Source organism: Rhinopithecus roxellana, chromosome 5, assembly GCF_007565055.1.
Source record: "Rhinopithecus roxellana isolate Shanxi Qingling chromosome 5, ASM756505v1, whole genome shotgun sequence".
Taxonomy (NCBI): Eukaryota; Metazoa; Chordata; class Mammalia; order Primates; family Cercopithecidae; genus Rhinopithecus; species Rhinopithecus roxellana.
The window spans coordinates 27,439,038-27,456,876 of NC_044553.1; the positions used below are offsets into that span (position 1 = coordinate 27,439,038).

The following is a 17,839-nucleotide window of genomic DNA, read 5'->3' on the forward strand; positions in this document are numbered from 1 at the left end:
TTTAATTATAAAGAGGTATATGTTGCCCTGTCTCTGTCAGGCAGATATTAAAGGCTGACTGCATTTTGCCAATACCTCTTGGAGGTAAAATTTACCAAGTGGTGGGTGGTAGAGGGTTATTTGTGTAAAAGAAAAACATAAGACTAAGACTTGTGGTACCCCGGGTGGTAATCTGGCCATATTGTTGTGATAGGGTTTTACATTTTATTTTATTTTTTTTATTTATTTAATTTTTCAAGACGAAGTCTTGCTCTTGTTCCCCAGGCTAGAGTGCAATGGCGCGATCTTGGCTCACTGCAACTTCCACTTCCTGGGTTCAAGCGATTCTACTGCCTCAGCCTCCCAAGTAGCTGGGATTACAGGCATGTGCCACCACGCCTGGCTAATTTTTGTATTTTTAGTAGAGACAGGTTTTCACCATGTTGGTCAGGCTGGTCTTGAACTCTTGACCTCAGGTGATCCACCTGCCTCAGACTCCCAAAGTGTTGGGATTAGAGGCATGAGCCACCATGCCAGCCCTACTTTTAAACTGAGATATGTTATGTCCTGTGAAATACACAGAGCTTAAGGGAACAGCCTGATGAACTTTTGCATCTGTACACACCCCTGTAACTACAGCTTAGATTAACCTTAGAACATTTCTAGCAGCCCAGGAGGCTCCCTGGTGTGCCTCCCAGTTAGCTTCCCCCAAGGGTAACCACTATTCTGGCCCCTATCACCTCAATTAACTATTCCTCTTTTTAATTCATCTAAATATGTGCTCTTTTGAGTCTCATGTCTTTCAACTCTGTGAGATTCAACCACATTGAGGCATGTATCAAAGTTCTTTCTTTCTCATTCTGTGTAATAGTTTGCCACAGAATATTCTATAATTTATCCATTTTTACTGTTTATGGACATTTGGGTTGTTTCAAGTTTGGGTCTATTATGCATAAAACAGCTCTGGACATTATTACATGTGCTACGTAAATAAGTGAACACAAACACTTATTTCTGTTGGATAGATGACCAGAAATGGAACTGATAGGTCACGGCATAGACATATGGTTAGCTTTGTTAGGCACAGCCAAAGAGTTTTCCAAAGTGGTGGCACCAATTTGCATTCCCACTGGCCGAGTATGAGAGTTCCAGTGGCTCCACATCCTCCCCAATACTTGGTGCTATCAGTCTGGTGGACGTTTAGCAGCATCTCACTGTGGTTCCAATGTACATTTCTCTGATGACTCATGATGGTTAGCACCTTTGTGTTTGTTTCTTGGTCATCTTGTGACATGACAGGAGATTTTAAAGGGGAAGATCAGAAAACATCACCTTCCCTTTCCTCTCAGCAGACAATCTGACTCCTACTTTACAGAGAAGATGAAGTCTGTGGAGCTGTAGCTGCCCCCACGCCTGGCCGTATCACCACATTCTCAGTAGTTTCCATCACATGTCCCTCCCTCTGCTCTTTCAGGAGAACAGGTGAACTCCTCTGTAAAGGGAGTTCCGTGCAAACTCTTCTATGATGAAGAAGGATAAATCTTGAAAGGTTAGCAGGTTTTAATCAGTCACATAAAGTAAGAATATTCACTCTCTCTCCTGCAAATCCCCAGCTGTGGGCTCCTTTCCCTCCACTGAGAAACCTGCTCAAGTCTTTTCTGTCCCAGCAACCACATAGTCACCACTCTCTCCCTCAACTCCAACACATGCCACAGGCCATGTCTTCTCTCCTTTCACCCCTGGCTAAGTCCCGTGTTCACTGTCTACTCCTTCCCTCTCATGGGCTGCTCTCCACACCACAGAACAGGTGCCACCACTGCCACTTCAGGAACACAGTCCTGACACAGGCTGCAAGCCATCCTCATCATTAAAGCCAACTGGGACATTTGGGCCCTCACCTTGCTTGACTGCTCACATTGCAGATGGCTGCTTTCTTCTTGGAATCATCTCACCCTTGACTTCCATGATCCACATTCTCTGCATTTCTTTTGGATGCTGTTGCTTAAATTTCTCTGCAGACTCCTCTATTTCTTCAGGTTGGGGTTTCACCTATCTTTTTCTAACTCTACACATTTTTCCTACATAAATTCCACTCCAATGTCTTCAACTACCATCCATTTACTGAGGCAACTGAATCTCCACTACTACCTATAACACAGATTATCATCCCAGAGACCCCTCCTGAGCCCCCGGCTAAATACTGGACATCACTTAGATATGCTATGGGCATCTCACACTCAACAGCTTCAGGTCTGAACTAGAAACTTTGCATGGATCTGATTCTTCTTTGTTATTTCCAGTCTTTACAAATGGTACCACAAGCTCTCCAAGCCAGAAACCTGAGAGCCATTGTTGATTCTTCCCTCTCATTTAACTGCTATGTCTCTGTTGCTGTTGTGTCCACTACTGATCAACATCTCAGCTGATTAACTCAACAAATGCAGCTTCCTGTCATCTGAAGTAAAGGATGATATACTGTCACAAAACAAAAAGCAAACTAAGACATGCTGCAGGACCACATTCCCCACCCTGCCTAAACAACACTGCTTCTCATGACTGCAAATTGGTTTTCTTTAATATGTCAACTCCGAACCATTGGCAGTAGAAACCTGTAGTCTACGATTTAAAGAACTGTAAAGCCATGCCTGACCTTGGGGAGAAGGAGTGTCATGATCCATTAGTTATGTCTGCTGTGGGCACAGGGAAGAGTAGGGGAGTGTATGGCTTCCAAGCTCTGCATGTGTTAACTATGAGTTTCATGCTGCCAAGAATATTCTTTCTTTATGTGGCTAAAACCTGCTAACCTTTCCAGATTTATCCTTCTTCATCATATCTTCCCCCAATTTCCCATTTCACACCCATCTGTCAACTTATTGGCCTCTCAAATGTACATTTTATATTTTCACTCTTTATTATCATGTGCTTTTAGCAATTGCTCCAGGCAGGCAAATCTTACTCTGAGAATACACTTTAAATTCCTTGTGCACAGAGGCCACATATATCTTGTTGCTGTAGGCCCAGAGCAGAGTGGGGTTCTTCAGCAGGGCTCAGTAAATTCTTAGTGCCGTAAACACAGGACACCCTCCCCCGACCCTCTCAGAGGGCCTGAAGACACACTCACCAAGCAGCTGGTTGGCAGAAGAGGTGGTGAGGTTAAACTGCTGCTCCAGGTACTTCCCCAAGAAGGCAGCGAAGCCAGCCACCACTGCAATCTCCATGCAGGCAGCCAGGATGATGCAGGTGAACACAGGGTTTGAGAGCAGGTGCTTGGTGACCTTTGGGATCACTGCAGGGAGAGAGAAGGCAGACATTCAGGGTCAAGGTCACACCCTGTGCTCCCGTCTTATAGCCTCCTGCTCCTGAGGCCCCTCTTGGCCCGCTCTTGTCCATTTCAGCAAACAGCATCCAGAGGCACCCAGTTGCTCGGGCCAAAATCTACACCCCATAAGTCATCCATGATTGTGCAATCTCTGGCTTCAAAGTGTACACTGACATGATGCCAATTACTATGTACTAAAACAGGAGAGACTATACCAGGACTTTTCTTACAGCTCACTAGACACATTGAAAACTTTTTAAAGCAATCTCAGAAGGTGTGTGTATAAAATAAATTATAAATATCAATATATTTAAGTATATGTCAATATACCTGTTGATGGATCTATATATATATGTGTGTTAAGGAAATATACTTAACAGTTTCAAGAAAGATATGAGATTCTTGTGCTCTCCAAAATGTGTACATGCCTAATCAAACCGCTTCTTGCCATCTTCATGGCTACCTCTCTGGCAAAAGTTTCCATCAGCTCTCACTTGAAGACCACCAGAGCCACCCAACTGGGGTCTTAGTTTTCACTCTTGATCCAATATAATCATTCCCTGGGTAGCAGTCAGTGAGATCAGCTCAAATCAGTTTCCTTCTCAAAACCCTGGAATGGTCAAAATCCATACGCTGTGCCATGGCCTGAGGTCTACCCCTCAGTGATCTGATCACACCCCCTAGCCCTTCCTCTTCCCACCCTCCAGTCTAGCCCCAGTGGCTCTTGCTATTTCTCGCCTGTACCCAGGTCCACCCCACCCAGGTCTTTGTCCTTGGGGGTCTTCCCTATGCAAGAATGCTCTTCCTGTAGATCTTTGCTGAATGTGTTCCCTTCTCCCTAGGGGTTCTATTCTCATCACCTGGTCTACCCTAGAAGAAGCCTCCCACTCAGTCCAGGTGCTCAGGGCTTCTATGAGAGCTGATGATGGGCAAAAGTGCTCTGAGGTTCATGTACCACTTTAAATAATGACAGAGCAGGAAAGCAGGAATTGTTGAGGTCTTGTATTTCATTCTTTCTTTATTTACTTTATTTTTCTTAAAGCATGTGGTTTCATACACCACTAAGACTTCCCCTTATATTGGTGCTTTTAAAATAGGAGATTCGTTTTTTAAAAATCCTTTGAAAACAAGCACATTATTTGGATATTCCCAGCAATCAGAATCGTTGGCATGTGGTCTTCAGCCAAGTCTCCTAAATTACGGTATGCTGTATCCTGGCAGTGTGCAAGAGAGCTTTGGGGCACCAGGACAACCCTGTCATTTCAATATTTGTGCCATGATTTAATGTGTCCTTACAACAAAGCTGAAATACGGCTGATACATCTAATGTGTGGTTTCATGGCTGTTATGGCTTAAGACACTGCTAGGTTACAAAAAGTAAGTAGATTTAAAGTTATTTAAAGAGAAGTCTTAGGTGCATAATGGTTCAGGTGGAATGCAAATAAGGCAAAAATTATAGAGGTGGTATCCCAGAAACTAGTTAGGGGAAGTCTGTGCTGCTGCAATCATAAAGTGTGGAATATCTGACATGCAGTTTACTAGTTTCCACCTATACAAACAGAACAGATAAAACACAGAGTCCCAGAGGAAGCAGGTACTACACCACATCTAGGAAAAACTGATCAGTGCCGTGGTGGCATGCAAAATAAACAGGTGGGCAGAGAGTCTCACACTGCATTCCAAGGTGAAGAATTAGCCAGCTGTCCTAAAGAAGCGAGCTAATTATACAGGCTCAATCTCATCTCCTAAGAGATGAAACCTCTAAATGGCCCAACTAATTAGAATAAAATAATAATAGGGGACGCATAAGTTTTTAATGTTAACAGACAAGCTCAATAAGTCAAGAACTGGCAGGTATACAAAACTTAGAATTTATCATTTCTAGGAATGGTATCAAGTTTCAAGAATGAAAATCTACATAGAAGATAGGCATCTAAGTGTTCTTTGACATAACACAAAGAACTTAGTTATGCAAATGGACTGAGTCAGATGACCAAAAGCTTGGAATTGGCAAAGCCTGAGCAACTGAATTCTATGTCATAACTAGATGATAACCAGAGCTGGTGGCCTTGGCTGTTCTGTGGTGGTTCCTTGTAAAATTCCTGAAACCTTAGGAGGCAACTCTCTGATTAAATCAATGCACATAAAAATAACACTTTTAAAAGGGTATGAATAAGAATAAAGATAATAAGAAAACAACTTTAAGTCCATGGTATTAATACACTTATACCCTCCTTGATTTTAAGTGTACTGGCCTTTATGTGTGTATTTTGTCTATTTTTACAGGGTTTAAAACATTTACCATCATCTGAATTTTTAGAAATATCACTTCAAATAAATGTTTAGAAGTGTTTACCTTTATAACACCTATATGTAAATGTTGGGAAATTTTCCTGTGTTAAATCCACATTATGTTTAAACTATGGTACAAATATTTAGAGGAATCCTGACTGTGAATTATTTAAATATGTGGATTGTTCAACAGATATAGATGAATTCATTGGGCTTAAACAGAGGACAGTGAGATAAGCATTTATCTTCATGTACAGAAGCCCCTTGGATGTTAAAACTCTATCCTCATAAATCACTACTAATGAGTGAAAGCTGATTTGCTATAGCGTGTGGCATGCTGTGATGGTGTAGTGTACCCATGGCAAGAGACCTGTTGGTCATGCCACAGAACAATAAGTTTCACAATATAGTGAGAACAGTATGGATCACATCAGGTTATAACAGTGCCTCCTTGTAATGAATACCTTTGAATGTCCTGGCGGTTCATATGTTTTGGCAAGTAATAACGCCATTTCTGCATCACAGTGCTCTTTTGGAATAAAGATACCTAAATTCTGGAAACATTGCCAATGTCAAATAGGCAGGTTGGGGACATTCCAGGAAAATGATCCTCTGCCATGCTTTCACTGTAGCCTTCATTTTCTTTCGTTAGGGTACAGAATCTTCAGAGTCTAGGATTCCTGAAGAATAAAGCACCACAGCCACGCTTGATCACAAGTAAAATTGCTGCCGGGCTGATATCTCCAGCATTTGCTGATTAGCAACTTTGCTCTTTGGCTCAGAAATGACACTGATGATGATTTCAGTTTGATCACATTATCTATTTAGGTCCTGGTATCTCCCTGTCCTTGTTCAGAGTCACCATGATTTGTTTGGCGATGAAGAAGGCACTGTTCAACGAAGGCAACTCTGGTTAATGGAATACTTTTATACTTCAGCAAGCAATTTAATTATTCTGGAGATAATTCCACTTCAGTGGGAAGGATTCCTTGTCAAGATAGGAGTCTGCCTGCTTTTGTCTTAATATCTAATAACTAATTTCTCCTTGAATTAGATGTGAAAAATCATTAGATTTGAGAATGATCTGACTGAATCGTTTGACTTGAAGAAGCCTCAGTGGGCCTTACTTGCATGAAGAACATTCCTTTTTTTTCCCCTCTACCAAGGCAATTTGCCTCCAGAAATGACAGTTTCCTCTTGGGTTCGCTATTTCCTTCCAGATTCTTCCTCCCATCCCCAGTTTTGTTGCAATCACTTGTAGTACCCTCAAAAGATGACTGCTTTTCAAAGGTTCAGCCTACCTTCCAAAACCCCAGTTTTAGAAGGGCTATTAATTAGCTTGCTCCTAGGGCCAACCCTGTGTTTCAAGCTTTTTCATTCAAATAGATTGTTAAGCCTATAAAATTCTGACTTTTTAAGGAGACAGCAGCTAATGGGGTGACCCAGGCAAACAGAAACTGGTGAACCAAGGCCACACCACGCCATTAAACATCTACAGACTCTCTTAGCCATGTACCCCCCCACCTACCGATTTAGCCTCAGAACTTGGGAGCTGGAGGTGGGAGGTAGGCTGGCTTGAATTATGCAGCCTCACCAGCTGGAGAAACCTTTTCAGCTCTCATTAGGAGCCTGGTACTGTCACCAGCAAGATGAACAAAATTGGAAAGAGCGGCAGGAGAGCGGTCTCTAGGGAAAACAGGTTTTCTACTACTAGTCTTCAAAAGAGATTCCTGTAGGATTAAGGGTTCTTGGAAACTTATAGGTCCTTCAGGATGGAGAAAGGCAGATTTTAGAGGAGTCATGAAAACTAATGTTGACAGAGCATTTCCTTTGTGCAAAAATGCAGTTCTAAATGCTTACATATCTGCTCACATCAAACCTGTGATCTTGGAACTATTAAATCCCCCATTTACAGATGAAAAAACTGAGGCAGAGGGGGTCCCATGGTTAGAGCAGCACAGCAGAAACTCAAACCCTGGTACCTGCTGCCATGGCATGTGCTTGTAACCAGTATGCTATTCTGGTCTGGCTTCTGAGCTGCTCCTGGTTTGAAGATTAAGCATGCAGGCTACTCCTGGTAGTCAAAGGTGCAGCTTAATTCTAAGAAATACTGATAGTAATAGCAATGATAATAATAAAAAAATTCTACTTAGGTTGGGGAAAATGACCAGATCTGGCATTTGGGGATGTATCTGGGACTTAGTCTTTTTTTTTTTTTTTTTTTTTTTTTTTGTGGGAAGAGAACTAGGAAAGAGAGGGAGGGAGAAATATTAATAAAAGGAAGAAAGAATTATAGAGCTGAAAGAGGAGGCTTGTACTGTAGAAATGGTTTTGCTGAATGAGGTTGTATAAAATAATGGCTAAGAACCTGGTCTAAGGTTCTTAGACCAGGAGTCAGGTAATGGGGATTTGAATTCTGGCTTCAAGGCTTTAGTAGATGTGGAAGTGACTGGAGCACAGAACTCCATCCCACAGACTGCTATAAAGATGAAATGAGACCCAACTGTGTAAAGCATGTGGCCCGGTGTCTCTGGCACACGAGTGTGAGCTCAGTACGAATCATAATTAATATAAAAGAAGTGATCCATGGTTAAGTCAGAGAGGAAACCCTGAGGCTCCTTGTCATGTGTAGTGTTCCTCAGAGCCATGGGGATACACGGCTTGCTGCAGATGTATCTGTGTGTGCTGCTTGGTGAGCTAGCAGAGAAGGGAAAGAGCGTGGGGTGGGGCAGCCACAGCCATGGAGAAGGTGGGCTGGGCTTAGTTCCCGGGCCATCTCTGTGGTTGAGAAGAGCTCCCACCTCCAGAAGGCCAGGCAGCAGGCCAGGTCAGGAAACAATGTACTTGTCCATGGCCTTGGTTTCCATGTCCAATTCCCTGGAATTGAAGTTGCCCCAGGCAGTGGTTACTGTGGGGCTCAGTGTACCTGCTGGACTCGGTGTATTTCTGCTTTTAATCTCTCTACTGAAGTTGGCCTTGATTTTCTTTTCCTTTGATAACATTGCTGTCAACACACCACTGTCAGGGCTCCCGAGAAGGGGAGATGAAGCTAATGCATGCAACTGCTCAGTAATTACAATGGTAGCCAATGCTTTTTGGGTTACCAGTGTTTGATGGGGCACTGTGCTAAGGGCTTTTCATTTAATTCTCACAAGCGTTACAACAGCAGGTCATCTTAACATCATCATTCCTGACATGAGATAACCAAGGCTTCATTGAGAGGCTGTAAATTCCACCTTGCCCAAGAATGCAGAGCTGGGAGGTGAGGGAGAGTGGATTTGAACTAAGGTCAGCCTGAGCTCCAAAGTCCACATTCTTAACATTCAGGTATTTTGTGGGGACCTGAATCTATAAAAGTTGTTTTTCTGAATGTTGAGTTGCCATGAGGAGCTTCCCAACAAATGAGACCCACAGGAAAGAGAGAACAGAGAGGCAGGGAGAGCTTAGATGAAATAACTGATAGTCTTCAAATCATAACTTAAAAGGGAAAGAGGAAGAAATAATAAAGATGTAGAAAAATACTGTGATGGAAGTACAGGTGTGAATCCAAGGTGGGGTGACTCCTAGGAAAAATAGTGTCATGGAATAGCATCAGTTTAGCAACCACCGCGTTGGTTGCTGATGTGCCCCGTGCAGGCTTATGCCCCCCACTGGATGCCCTTGCCCGAGTCCTTCTCTTCTCACAAGCCAGAAGCCACCTAGGAGCAAGGATGGATCAGCTCTATCATTAGATGTGAGCACCATGCCCAGTAAGAGCAGACGCTTAACAAACTCAAGGTGTCTTAAAGAATCTAATAAATAAATTTAAAAATGAATGAATGAATCGCAGAGCTTTGAAGGGTTAACTGTTACAGCCTCTTAAGAAACTTTGAGGCAACAGAAACAAACTTATGAACAAACCATTAGTGACATTCCACAGGTTCACTGTCCGGGTGGAAACACATTTAGACCCTTGCTTCTACAGTCAGGGTGAGCTTATTTGGTAAGTCAGTCTCCTGCCAATACATGTCACCTGTCTGCACAGATGCAGGAGGACCAGTTCTGACCTGTTGCCCCCAGAGGAGGTCAAAGAACCTCCATGGCTTCTGGCATTCATGTGCAATTGGGAGTTCACATAGAATCATCTAGGGGGCTTTGAAAACATCCAGATGCTTGGACCCCTTCTTTACCCACAGAATCAGAATTCCTGGGCTGTGGCCCACACACAGGATGGCTCAAGAAACTCCATAGGTGATGCTGACTCAAACTCCTGGCCTATGGGGCCAGAAATCCAGAACGTCAGTCTCTTCTTCATTTACACTGTCGATTCTGGAGGTATCTAAGCCATTCCCTTGCATAGGGGTGGAGAAAAGCCCAGGAGGGAGAGGAGGCCTGCAGCATCTGGGAGTCTTCTAAAAGCAAGTGCCTGCCACACACTGGCCCCAGATGGGGCAGCCTCCGGCTCCAGGTTCAGAACCAATGTGGTTTCACTGATTTGGATGAGGTTGCCTCCTAACCTCTGCCCTGGGCTATTGAGGACCCCAGGAGAGCGCTTCCTAGCACCTTCTCATTGCAGGTTTGAGAGAAGCAGCGACCGGGTTTCCTTTTGACCATCCTCTGGAGGTAAGAGGCACAGAGTAGTGCTAACTTTGCACAGAAAAGCTCGTGGCTTGAGTGAACAAATAAGAAATGATCAGCACCAGAAATGAGTGTTTAGAATGAAATCCCAATGTTGGCTGGGTGCGGGCTGGCTAGGATAACTCCCCCATCAATTCTATTGATTCCTTTAAAGTCACTAACGCTTCATAACCCCACCAAGAAGGCCCAAGAGAAAAAGAATCGTGTGGCTGCCCATTAGACAGTTTAAAGCACGAAGCAAGTGTCTGCAGAGGCCCAGTTAGCTTCCTGCAAGCTGCAGCTCCAAGTTGGCGTCGCCCCAGTCATTTCTGTCCCTCCGGAGTGTGAAGTCAGAAAAGCGCAGGCTCCACTCAAGATCACAGAGAAGAAGAAAGAAGCCTGGGAGGTAGCATCGTCTTATTCAGACTCGACATGGTGTCTTTCCAGGTCAGAGGCAGCAGAGAGAAAAAGACTAAGGGAATAGTCTTTGTGTAAGCAAACAGCCGCTTTCACTGCTCCTGGCCAGCCCCTAAGAACCTTCTCTGAGAGAGTGGTGGCCCACCTCTGTGGCAGCAAGGCTGACTGCATTTGGCATTCATGAAAATTCTAACAATGGGGGCATTCACCCTGGAAAGTCTGTAAAGAGAAATACTGACATTCACAAAGAAACAGTGGGGGTGAAATACCCAATGGACATAAATGCCCATCTTTAAGCCTAGAGTTCCTGATGTTATTGCCTCAAGTGTTGAGTTTACAGCAGGCCTTCTCAGAGCCTTCATGTGCTAATATATCACTTATGAATCTCCACGAGGATCACAGTGTCTACAGTGTCCCCAGCTTATTCGTTGAGTGAGTCCCCTGCCATTACATGTCCCGTGCCTGTACAAATGCAGGAGGACCAGCTCTGACCTGTTGGCCCCCAGAGGAGGCCACTCAACGAACCCCCATTGCTTCTGGCATTCATTTGCAATTGGGAGTTCACATAGAATCATCTAGGGGGCTTTGAAAACATTCAGATCCTTGGACCTCTTCTCTACCCACGGAATCAGAATTCCTGGGCTGTGGCCCACACACAGCGTGGTTCAAGAAACTCCACAGGTGCCGACTCAAACTCCTGGCTGGAAACAAGCGCTCCTCAGATAAAGTCCAGATACTTCAGAAGGGCAATGCTAAGGCTTTCAGTAACTCATTCATAATTTCACAAAAGCCTCCATGAGCAGCTTCAGATACCAGGAACTGCTGGTGAGGAAGCAGCCCCTAGTCTGCCTCCTAGCATGACCTTTTCTAAAACCAGACGTCTAGCTCCCAGTAATGTCTTGGGCATTCCTGTCCATGTGTCTCTGCTTATCCCTGTCCCCCATCCCAAAGTTCTTCTCTCTCCATCCACAGGGATCCTGCTCATCCTTCCAGATTGGGGTGAAATGCTACAGTCTTTAAGCTAGTATCTCCAAGTCCCCTCTCTCTGGTCCTCAGTTCATCCATTTGAACCTCCTGTGAGCCTTTCCACTGTCTACCCTGTATTCTGGAAGCATTAGCCAAGTGGCCACAGAGTTAATGTGAATAAAACAGTTCCGAGTCACATGTCTGAGGAGTATGAATCTCAGAAAGGGTCAAACAGCACACAGGTTCCCAAAGTTATTTGGCCATCTAACCATTTCCCCATCCTTCTGTTATTGCTGCTGCTGATTTGTTTTTCCCTGAGCATCTCAAGGGACCCTATTTGGGAAACGCTGCCTTCTAATTATTTCCTTCATTCTTTCACACAACACATGCTCCAGGAATATCAACAAAGTGCCAGGCATCATGCTAGGCACCCTCACATGGTTTGTCTCAGGAGCTTTGCTGAAATAACTTGAGAAGTGCAGCTGTAGCTTATCTCTGGACCTATCCCTCCCGTGCTGTCCACAGCAGGTCCCCTATTAATCAATATTGATGAGAACTTAAGCCAGTGACCAGTCTGGTCTGTGGGGACCTATAAAAACAACTCCTGTGACATGGCAGAATGTAAATCACAGCCTGGCACAGGATTCCAAGCATTTGGGAGGGCAGATGGTCTCCTTCACCATGGAATCAGGAAAGAAAAAGTTTAACGGGAAATCCACACACAGGAAGAACATGGTTCTGAGGACACAGTGCATGATTTAAAAAACATGCTCAGCTGGTTAGCTGGCAGAACAAGGACTCTCAGATCACCAGGTTCCTCATAACATTATGCTGAAAGGCACAGAGTTTTAATTAAGAAAAATGTAGCAGAAACTGACAGCTAGATGGTAATGGATGGAGGAGGCCAAGATGCAGAAGCATGAGGTGGGTCCTGTGACCAGGCATGAGCTGTGGAGAGGCATGAGCTGGGTCCTGTGGCCAGGCAAATCTGTGGCTCCTGCTGAACTGTGAGAAGCACAGTGGTGGGGCGGGGTGAATGTGCTCCCTGACCAAGATGTAAAGCACCTGCCAGAAGATGGGTAAGTGACAACATGAAGCCCAAAGTCCCCAGGGCAAGTCAGTTTTGGCTCCAGGGCTGGCACATCCTCTACCATTCAGCAGCCAGGATGCCAGGAGCAGATCCTCTCCAACACAGGTAGTCACATGTGGGCCGGTGGTGGCACTCAGAACACCTGAAGCTCTTGCCAAGTCTACGTCCATGGATTGGTCAAACACAGGCCAAAACCCTGAGTGGGAAGTAGGAGACAGGGGAGCTTTAGGGAAAGCAGCAATCCATTTATTCCCTCCCCTATCAAATAGCAGGAACTGAGCCTCTGCTGTGTACCAGGACATGAGCAAAAACAATTACAGTCTCTGCTTTCATGAAACGTACAGAGTAAGTGAATAAAGGAAAATTATTCACACACATAAAGGAAAATTATGATGTGCCTTGGAAGGGGTACCACCGGGTCAGGAAGATGTTCCTAAGTAATGACACATGAGTTGATGTCTGAAGATGAAATCAGAATTCCAGTAGAGGGAACAAATGCAGAGTCCTAGGAGGAAAGGAGCCTGGGGTATAAGGAGAACTAAAAAGAGGCCAGTGAGGTGGGCGTGGAGGGAACAGGGCATGACTGGCATGAGAAGTTTGGAGGGACTCAGTGATAATGGAAGGACTTTGCCTCCATCTCTTAAAGCAAGAGGCAGCAACTCGATCAGATGTGTTCCGAAAAGATCACAGGGTGGACAACAGCCTGGAGGGCCCAGGGCATGCTGGAGTGTGGAGTGTTACCTTGTAAATGTTAACAAGGACCCTCAGATCAACAGAGATCAAGAGCAGGCTGGAGAGAGATTTGGGTGGCAAAATTGGCTGAACTCCATGATGGACTGCATTGCTGGAGGGGAGGTAAGAAGGACCTAGGAGGATCTCAGCTCCTCAAAAGGTGAACTTTCTCTAGAGCTTGGGTTCTGGATGGCCTCTTTTGGAGGGGGAGCAGGCTGCAGAAGTGTACGTTTCTCAGACACAGGAAGGGCTTTGTTACATGGGCCCCAGCCTGATTCCCTTTCTTTTCTTCCAGCAGTTTATGAACAATTTAGCGAACCCTTACAGGAAACAGGGGAAAGAGCACAGGATTATGGAGTCTGGAAAATTAGGTCCAGCCCAGCCACGGGAATCTAAGTACCGGGTTTAACATCACTCAGGGATCAGGAGAGAGGTTAGTAACATAACCACCCCATCAGCCACCTGTGGGGGCCAAATGGGAGGCCGATGCAAGAGCTCTAGAAATCATAACTCATCTCCTAGATTTGGGTGGTGGCTTTAAAGACTCTGAGCCTGAGGCCCCAGCCCTGCCTACTCAGCTGGCACCTGCTGGCACCTGCTATCTTTTCTGGGACAGGAAGAGACCACTTGGCAGTCAGTGTGAAGTGCTCAGAGACAAGAGTGCTCAGCTTTTGATTGCCCTGCTCTTTCAGGGATCAAAGGCAGGACTCCCCCTTTGGATTTTAAACCTCTGGTGCGATTACACTCATCCCAGCTAGAAAACCTGGCAGAGGGTCAGGACAGGCCAATGCTGGCAGGGAGTTGGTTCTTCCCTTCCTCTTAGGCTGCAGCTGTGTCTGAAAGACCCATCATTTCAGGGTACATCTGTGCTGTTGCAGCCAGCAGCTGGAGTTTTAGTATACTCTGCTAAGAAGTCAGTTAGCACCTGCTGACGCCACTTATTCTTTAAGAGAGTGTCCGTTTACTGTCAGAAGTGGCAGCATAATGCCATGGTTAAAAAAACAGACACTGGAGCCTTTGCCCGGGTTCAAATGCCTTTCCTTTCTATCTATAAGCCTCACTTTCTTTATTGGTAAGTGGTACCAATGCCTCCTAAGGTACAGGGATGAAATATAACAGTGCACAAAAAAATCATTACCTGCTATTTGTGCATGTGTCCACGTCTATACATACATGCAGGCTGGCAAGAAAGTATTCACTTATTACTTCATTCAACCAGTATCACCTACATGCTATGCACTGTTCTGTGCATTGGAAATGAACAGATGAACTACAGCTTCATCCCTGGAAAATGCATAATCTTTGGGCAGACACAGACAAGCAGAGAGACTGCCATGGTAATGTGTTCACAGGTGCTCTGCAGGGATTCCGGGGACCTCAGAGGAACGCAGCTAACCCAGCACTGGGTACACAGGGGCATGTACACAGAGGGGCTTTGGGGGGCTTCCTGGGGAGGTGAGAAGAGAGTCCAGCCCAGAAGTGAACTGAAGAAAGAAGGGCATTCCAGGGAGAAATAGCAGCAAACAAGAGACTGCCAGGAAATGTACAGAGCTGGAGGGAGAAGGCACATGGACATGGGGCTGCAGAAGAGACCCTTGTCACATCCATCAAGGCCTCTCAGGGCAAGAGATGCCGGAGACAACTTACAATGAAGCACAAAACTGTGGGGGTGATATTTAATACACTATCTGATGGTGATACTATACATTTGTCTATTACAGTCCCTGAACTTCTTCCCTCCAGGTGTAGCCTCTCACAAACAATTCTGCAAACTCTGAGCATTTGCTAGATTCAGCACACTAGGTGCAGCCTTGTCCACACACGGCTTACCAAGTAGGAAAGGGGAGGAGAGGACACAAGAGGATGAACGTGAGGTGTGTAAAAAACAGGCCATCCAAAATGCAAGATCAGGGAGCAGCAGAGCCTGAGCCACGTCTTAAAGGAAAAGTTATTTGGTGGCACAGCTGAGAAGTAAAAATGTGCCTTGGCTTGGCAGGCCCCCACATCGGGGAGATACTGGAGTGTAACAAACCCAAGTATTTGTTCATCTGCTTTCTGCATGGTAAGATGGTTATGGGGCTGTTGCTATAAGATGGGGACTTCCAGGCTGACCTGGAGCAAGACTCTGGGCTTTCTGTCTCTCAGCTTTGGATAAGGTTGCAAACCCAGTTGATGTCTGACTGTTGGAAGCAGACCTCTGAAGCCCGCTTTTTTTAGGGGAAGGCTCTGAAAATCGAACCACAGACTCTAACCCCCATATCACCAGAGCTTGGTTTCCTCATCTATAGACAGGAATAAACAGTGATACTGACCTTACACAGTTTTGGTAAAGACTAAACCAGACACCACATGTGAAAGCTGAGAGGAGTTAAGTGATGTGGCCAAGCCTGCATGATTAAGAAGTGACTGAGCAGGCCGGGCGCGGTGGCTCAAGCCTGTAATCCCAGCACTTTGGGATGCCAAGACGGGCGGATCACGAGGTCCGGAGATCGAGACCATCCTGACTAACACGGTGAAACCCCATCTCTACTAAACACATAAAAAATTAGCCGGACGCCTGTAGTCCCAGCTACTCGGGAGGCTGAGGCAGGAGAATGGCGTGAACCGGCAAGGCGGAGCTTGCAGTGAGCCGGGATCTGGCCACTGCACTCCAGCCTGGGTGACAGAGCGAGACTCCGTCTCAAAAGAAAAAAAAAAAGAAGTGACTGAGCTAGGTTTTAACCTAGGTGGGTCTGCCTCAAAGCAGAGAGCCCCATTTTCTCCCAGGGGCAGGGGAAGACTCTCTAAGTTCCAGAGAAGAGGGGCTGGAAGGGCTCTTCTTGGCGCAATGCCAGCTCTTCTCAGGGGCCTTTGCTGTCTGCAGAGCATGGCAGGGGACACAGATTGATGGCCAAAGAAGAAACCCATTTGCAAGCTCAGACAAAATGGATGAGAAATTGCAACATAGAGGTTTTAGGAGCAATGTCAACTCTATGTATACATGCAATTCTGTTCAGCTTATTTAAATCCACAAATGTGTAACACACTGCATGTATAGCATTGCATTTGAAGTGTGGGTTTCCCAGGATGCAAACTGGATGAAGGGTTTTGGAATGCCAGGGAACACTGCACGGTGGTTTTGGTGGAAAAGCTCATATAGCAAAAACATGTGTCTCACATGGAGAAATAAATCGTGTAAACAACTGTGGCCCCACTTCATGCACTGGCACGTACAAAATGTGTTTATTAGCATAATAGCTCACTTCACTGTATTTTGGCTCTTAAGGAGTCTTGTAGAAACACTTTCTTCCTTTCCTGTTGGGACATCATGTTAGTCCATTATGGACCAATTGCTTCAGGGAATTGTTAATTCTAAATTAAAATCATTAACCATCAGAAGCGAAGCCTGTGTGTATACAGATTACAATTTGTAATCAATATGGCCTCGCAGGTCCCAGACTCGTCTACCTGATTGTGTACTTGTCAGCTCAACGGCAGCTCACCCAGAGTGCTTGCTTACCTTGTCATTGCTTTGACCTTGCCTATTGCAACCTAGGAGAATATAAGTTCCAGAATATAAATCGCTTTAGTCTAGGCTGTGCTCAGCATCTAGAAGAGTCTCAGTAACTACCAATGGATAAAACAAATGAGTTAACGAGCAACTGAATCATGACCCAAGAATGCTGAAGCCATGGTAGGCCTCAAGACTCGGCTCAGCTCTGCTGCTGACCCTTCCCTCACCCGCAACTCATGGCCCAGGAGCAGTGGGCTTCTCTCTGTCTCCTTGCTGCATTTCTGTAACCACCTGTATTGCTTGTTATTGCGGTTCTCAAAACACTGGGCTGCCTTTGCTGACTTACAGGCCTGATCCTATGTGGGATGGTGAGTTCTCTGATGGCACCATTATATCTTTTTCATCTTTTTATTCCCAGAGATGAAAGATAAGTGATTACTAGTGCCACTTTTACAATCAGAGCCCTTGGGAAAACAGGGTCATTATCCTGAGATGGGGAGCAACTTGGAAATGCTGTAGTCGCCCAGGGCCAGGATGTCCTTTGAAAGCCACACTCTCATACCTGCCCAATTTTTTCCTAGGGGTCTAGTTACCAGGACACTTTCTATGGATGGCTGTTCTATTAGGGGAGTCGCAGGCATCACTCTCCTGCTACTAGGGGAGTCGCAGGCACCTTCCTTGCCTGGGGGCTGCTGGAAGTGAGCCTATTTTATTAAGCACACATGCATGGGGACGGGGGCATTCCAAGCCAAGGCAACCTTAGAGGACACAGATTGGCTGGCCTTCTCATCTACCAATGCATTCTGGAACTTAAATTTTATGGACGATTCCAAATTACAGCATTGGTAGAAACCATTGTGGAACACGGGGCCAGACATAACATTAGGATATTAAAATTGTCTCTCTTCAGAAATAACACAAGTTCTTCAGATTCCTCATGGACTAACAGGTATGA

The 17,839-nt window shown here is 45.3% G+C and overlaps 1 protein-coding gene across 3 annotated transcripts in view; it reads right to left on the reverse strand.

The window, feature by feature from the left end:
• Positions 1-17,839, reverse strand: part of SLCO3A1 (solute carrier organic anion transporter family member 3A1) — a 314,561-nt gene that overhangs the window by 45,043 nt on the left and 251,679 nt on the right. For all 3 annotated transcript variants that reach the window (XM_030930383.1, XM_010361724.2, XM_030930382.1), the window contains exon 5: positions 3,101-3,265. In XM_030930383.1, the coding sequence (XP_030786243.1) occupies positions 3,101-3,265 (165 nt within the window). The remainder of the gene's footprint in view (positions 1-3,100; positions 3,266-17,839) is intronic.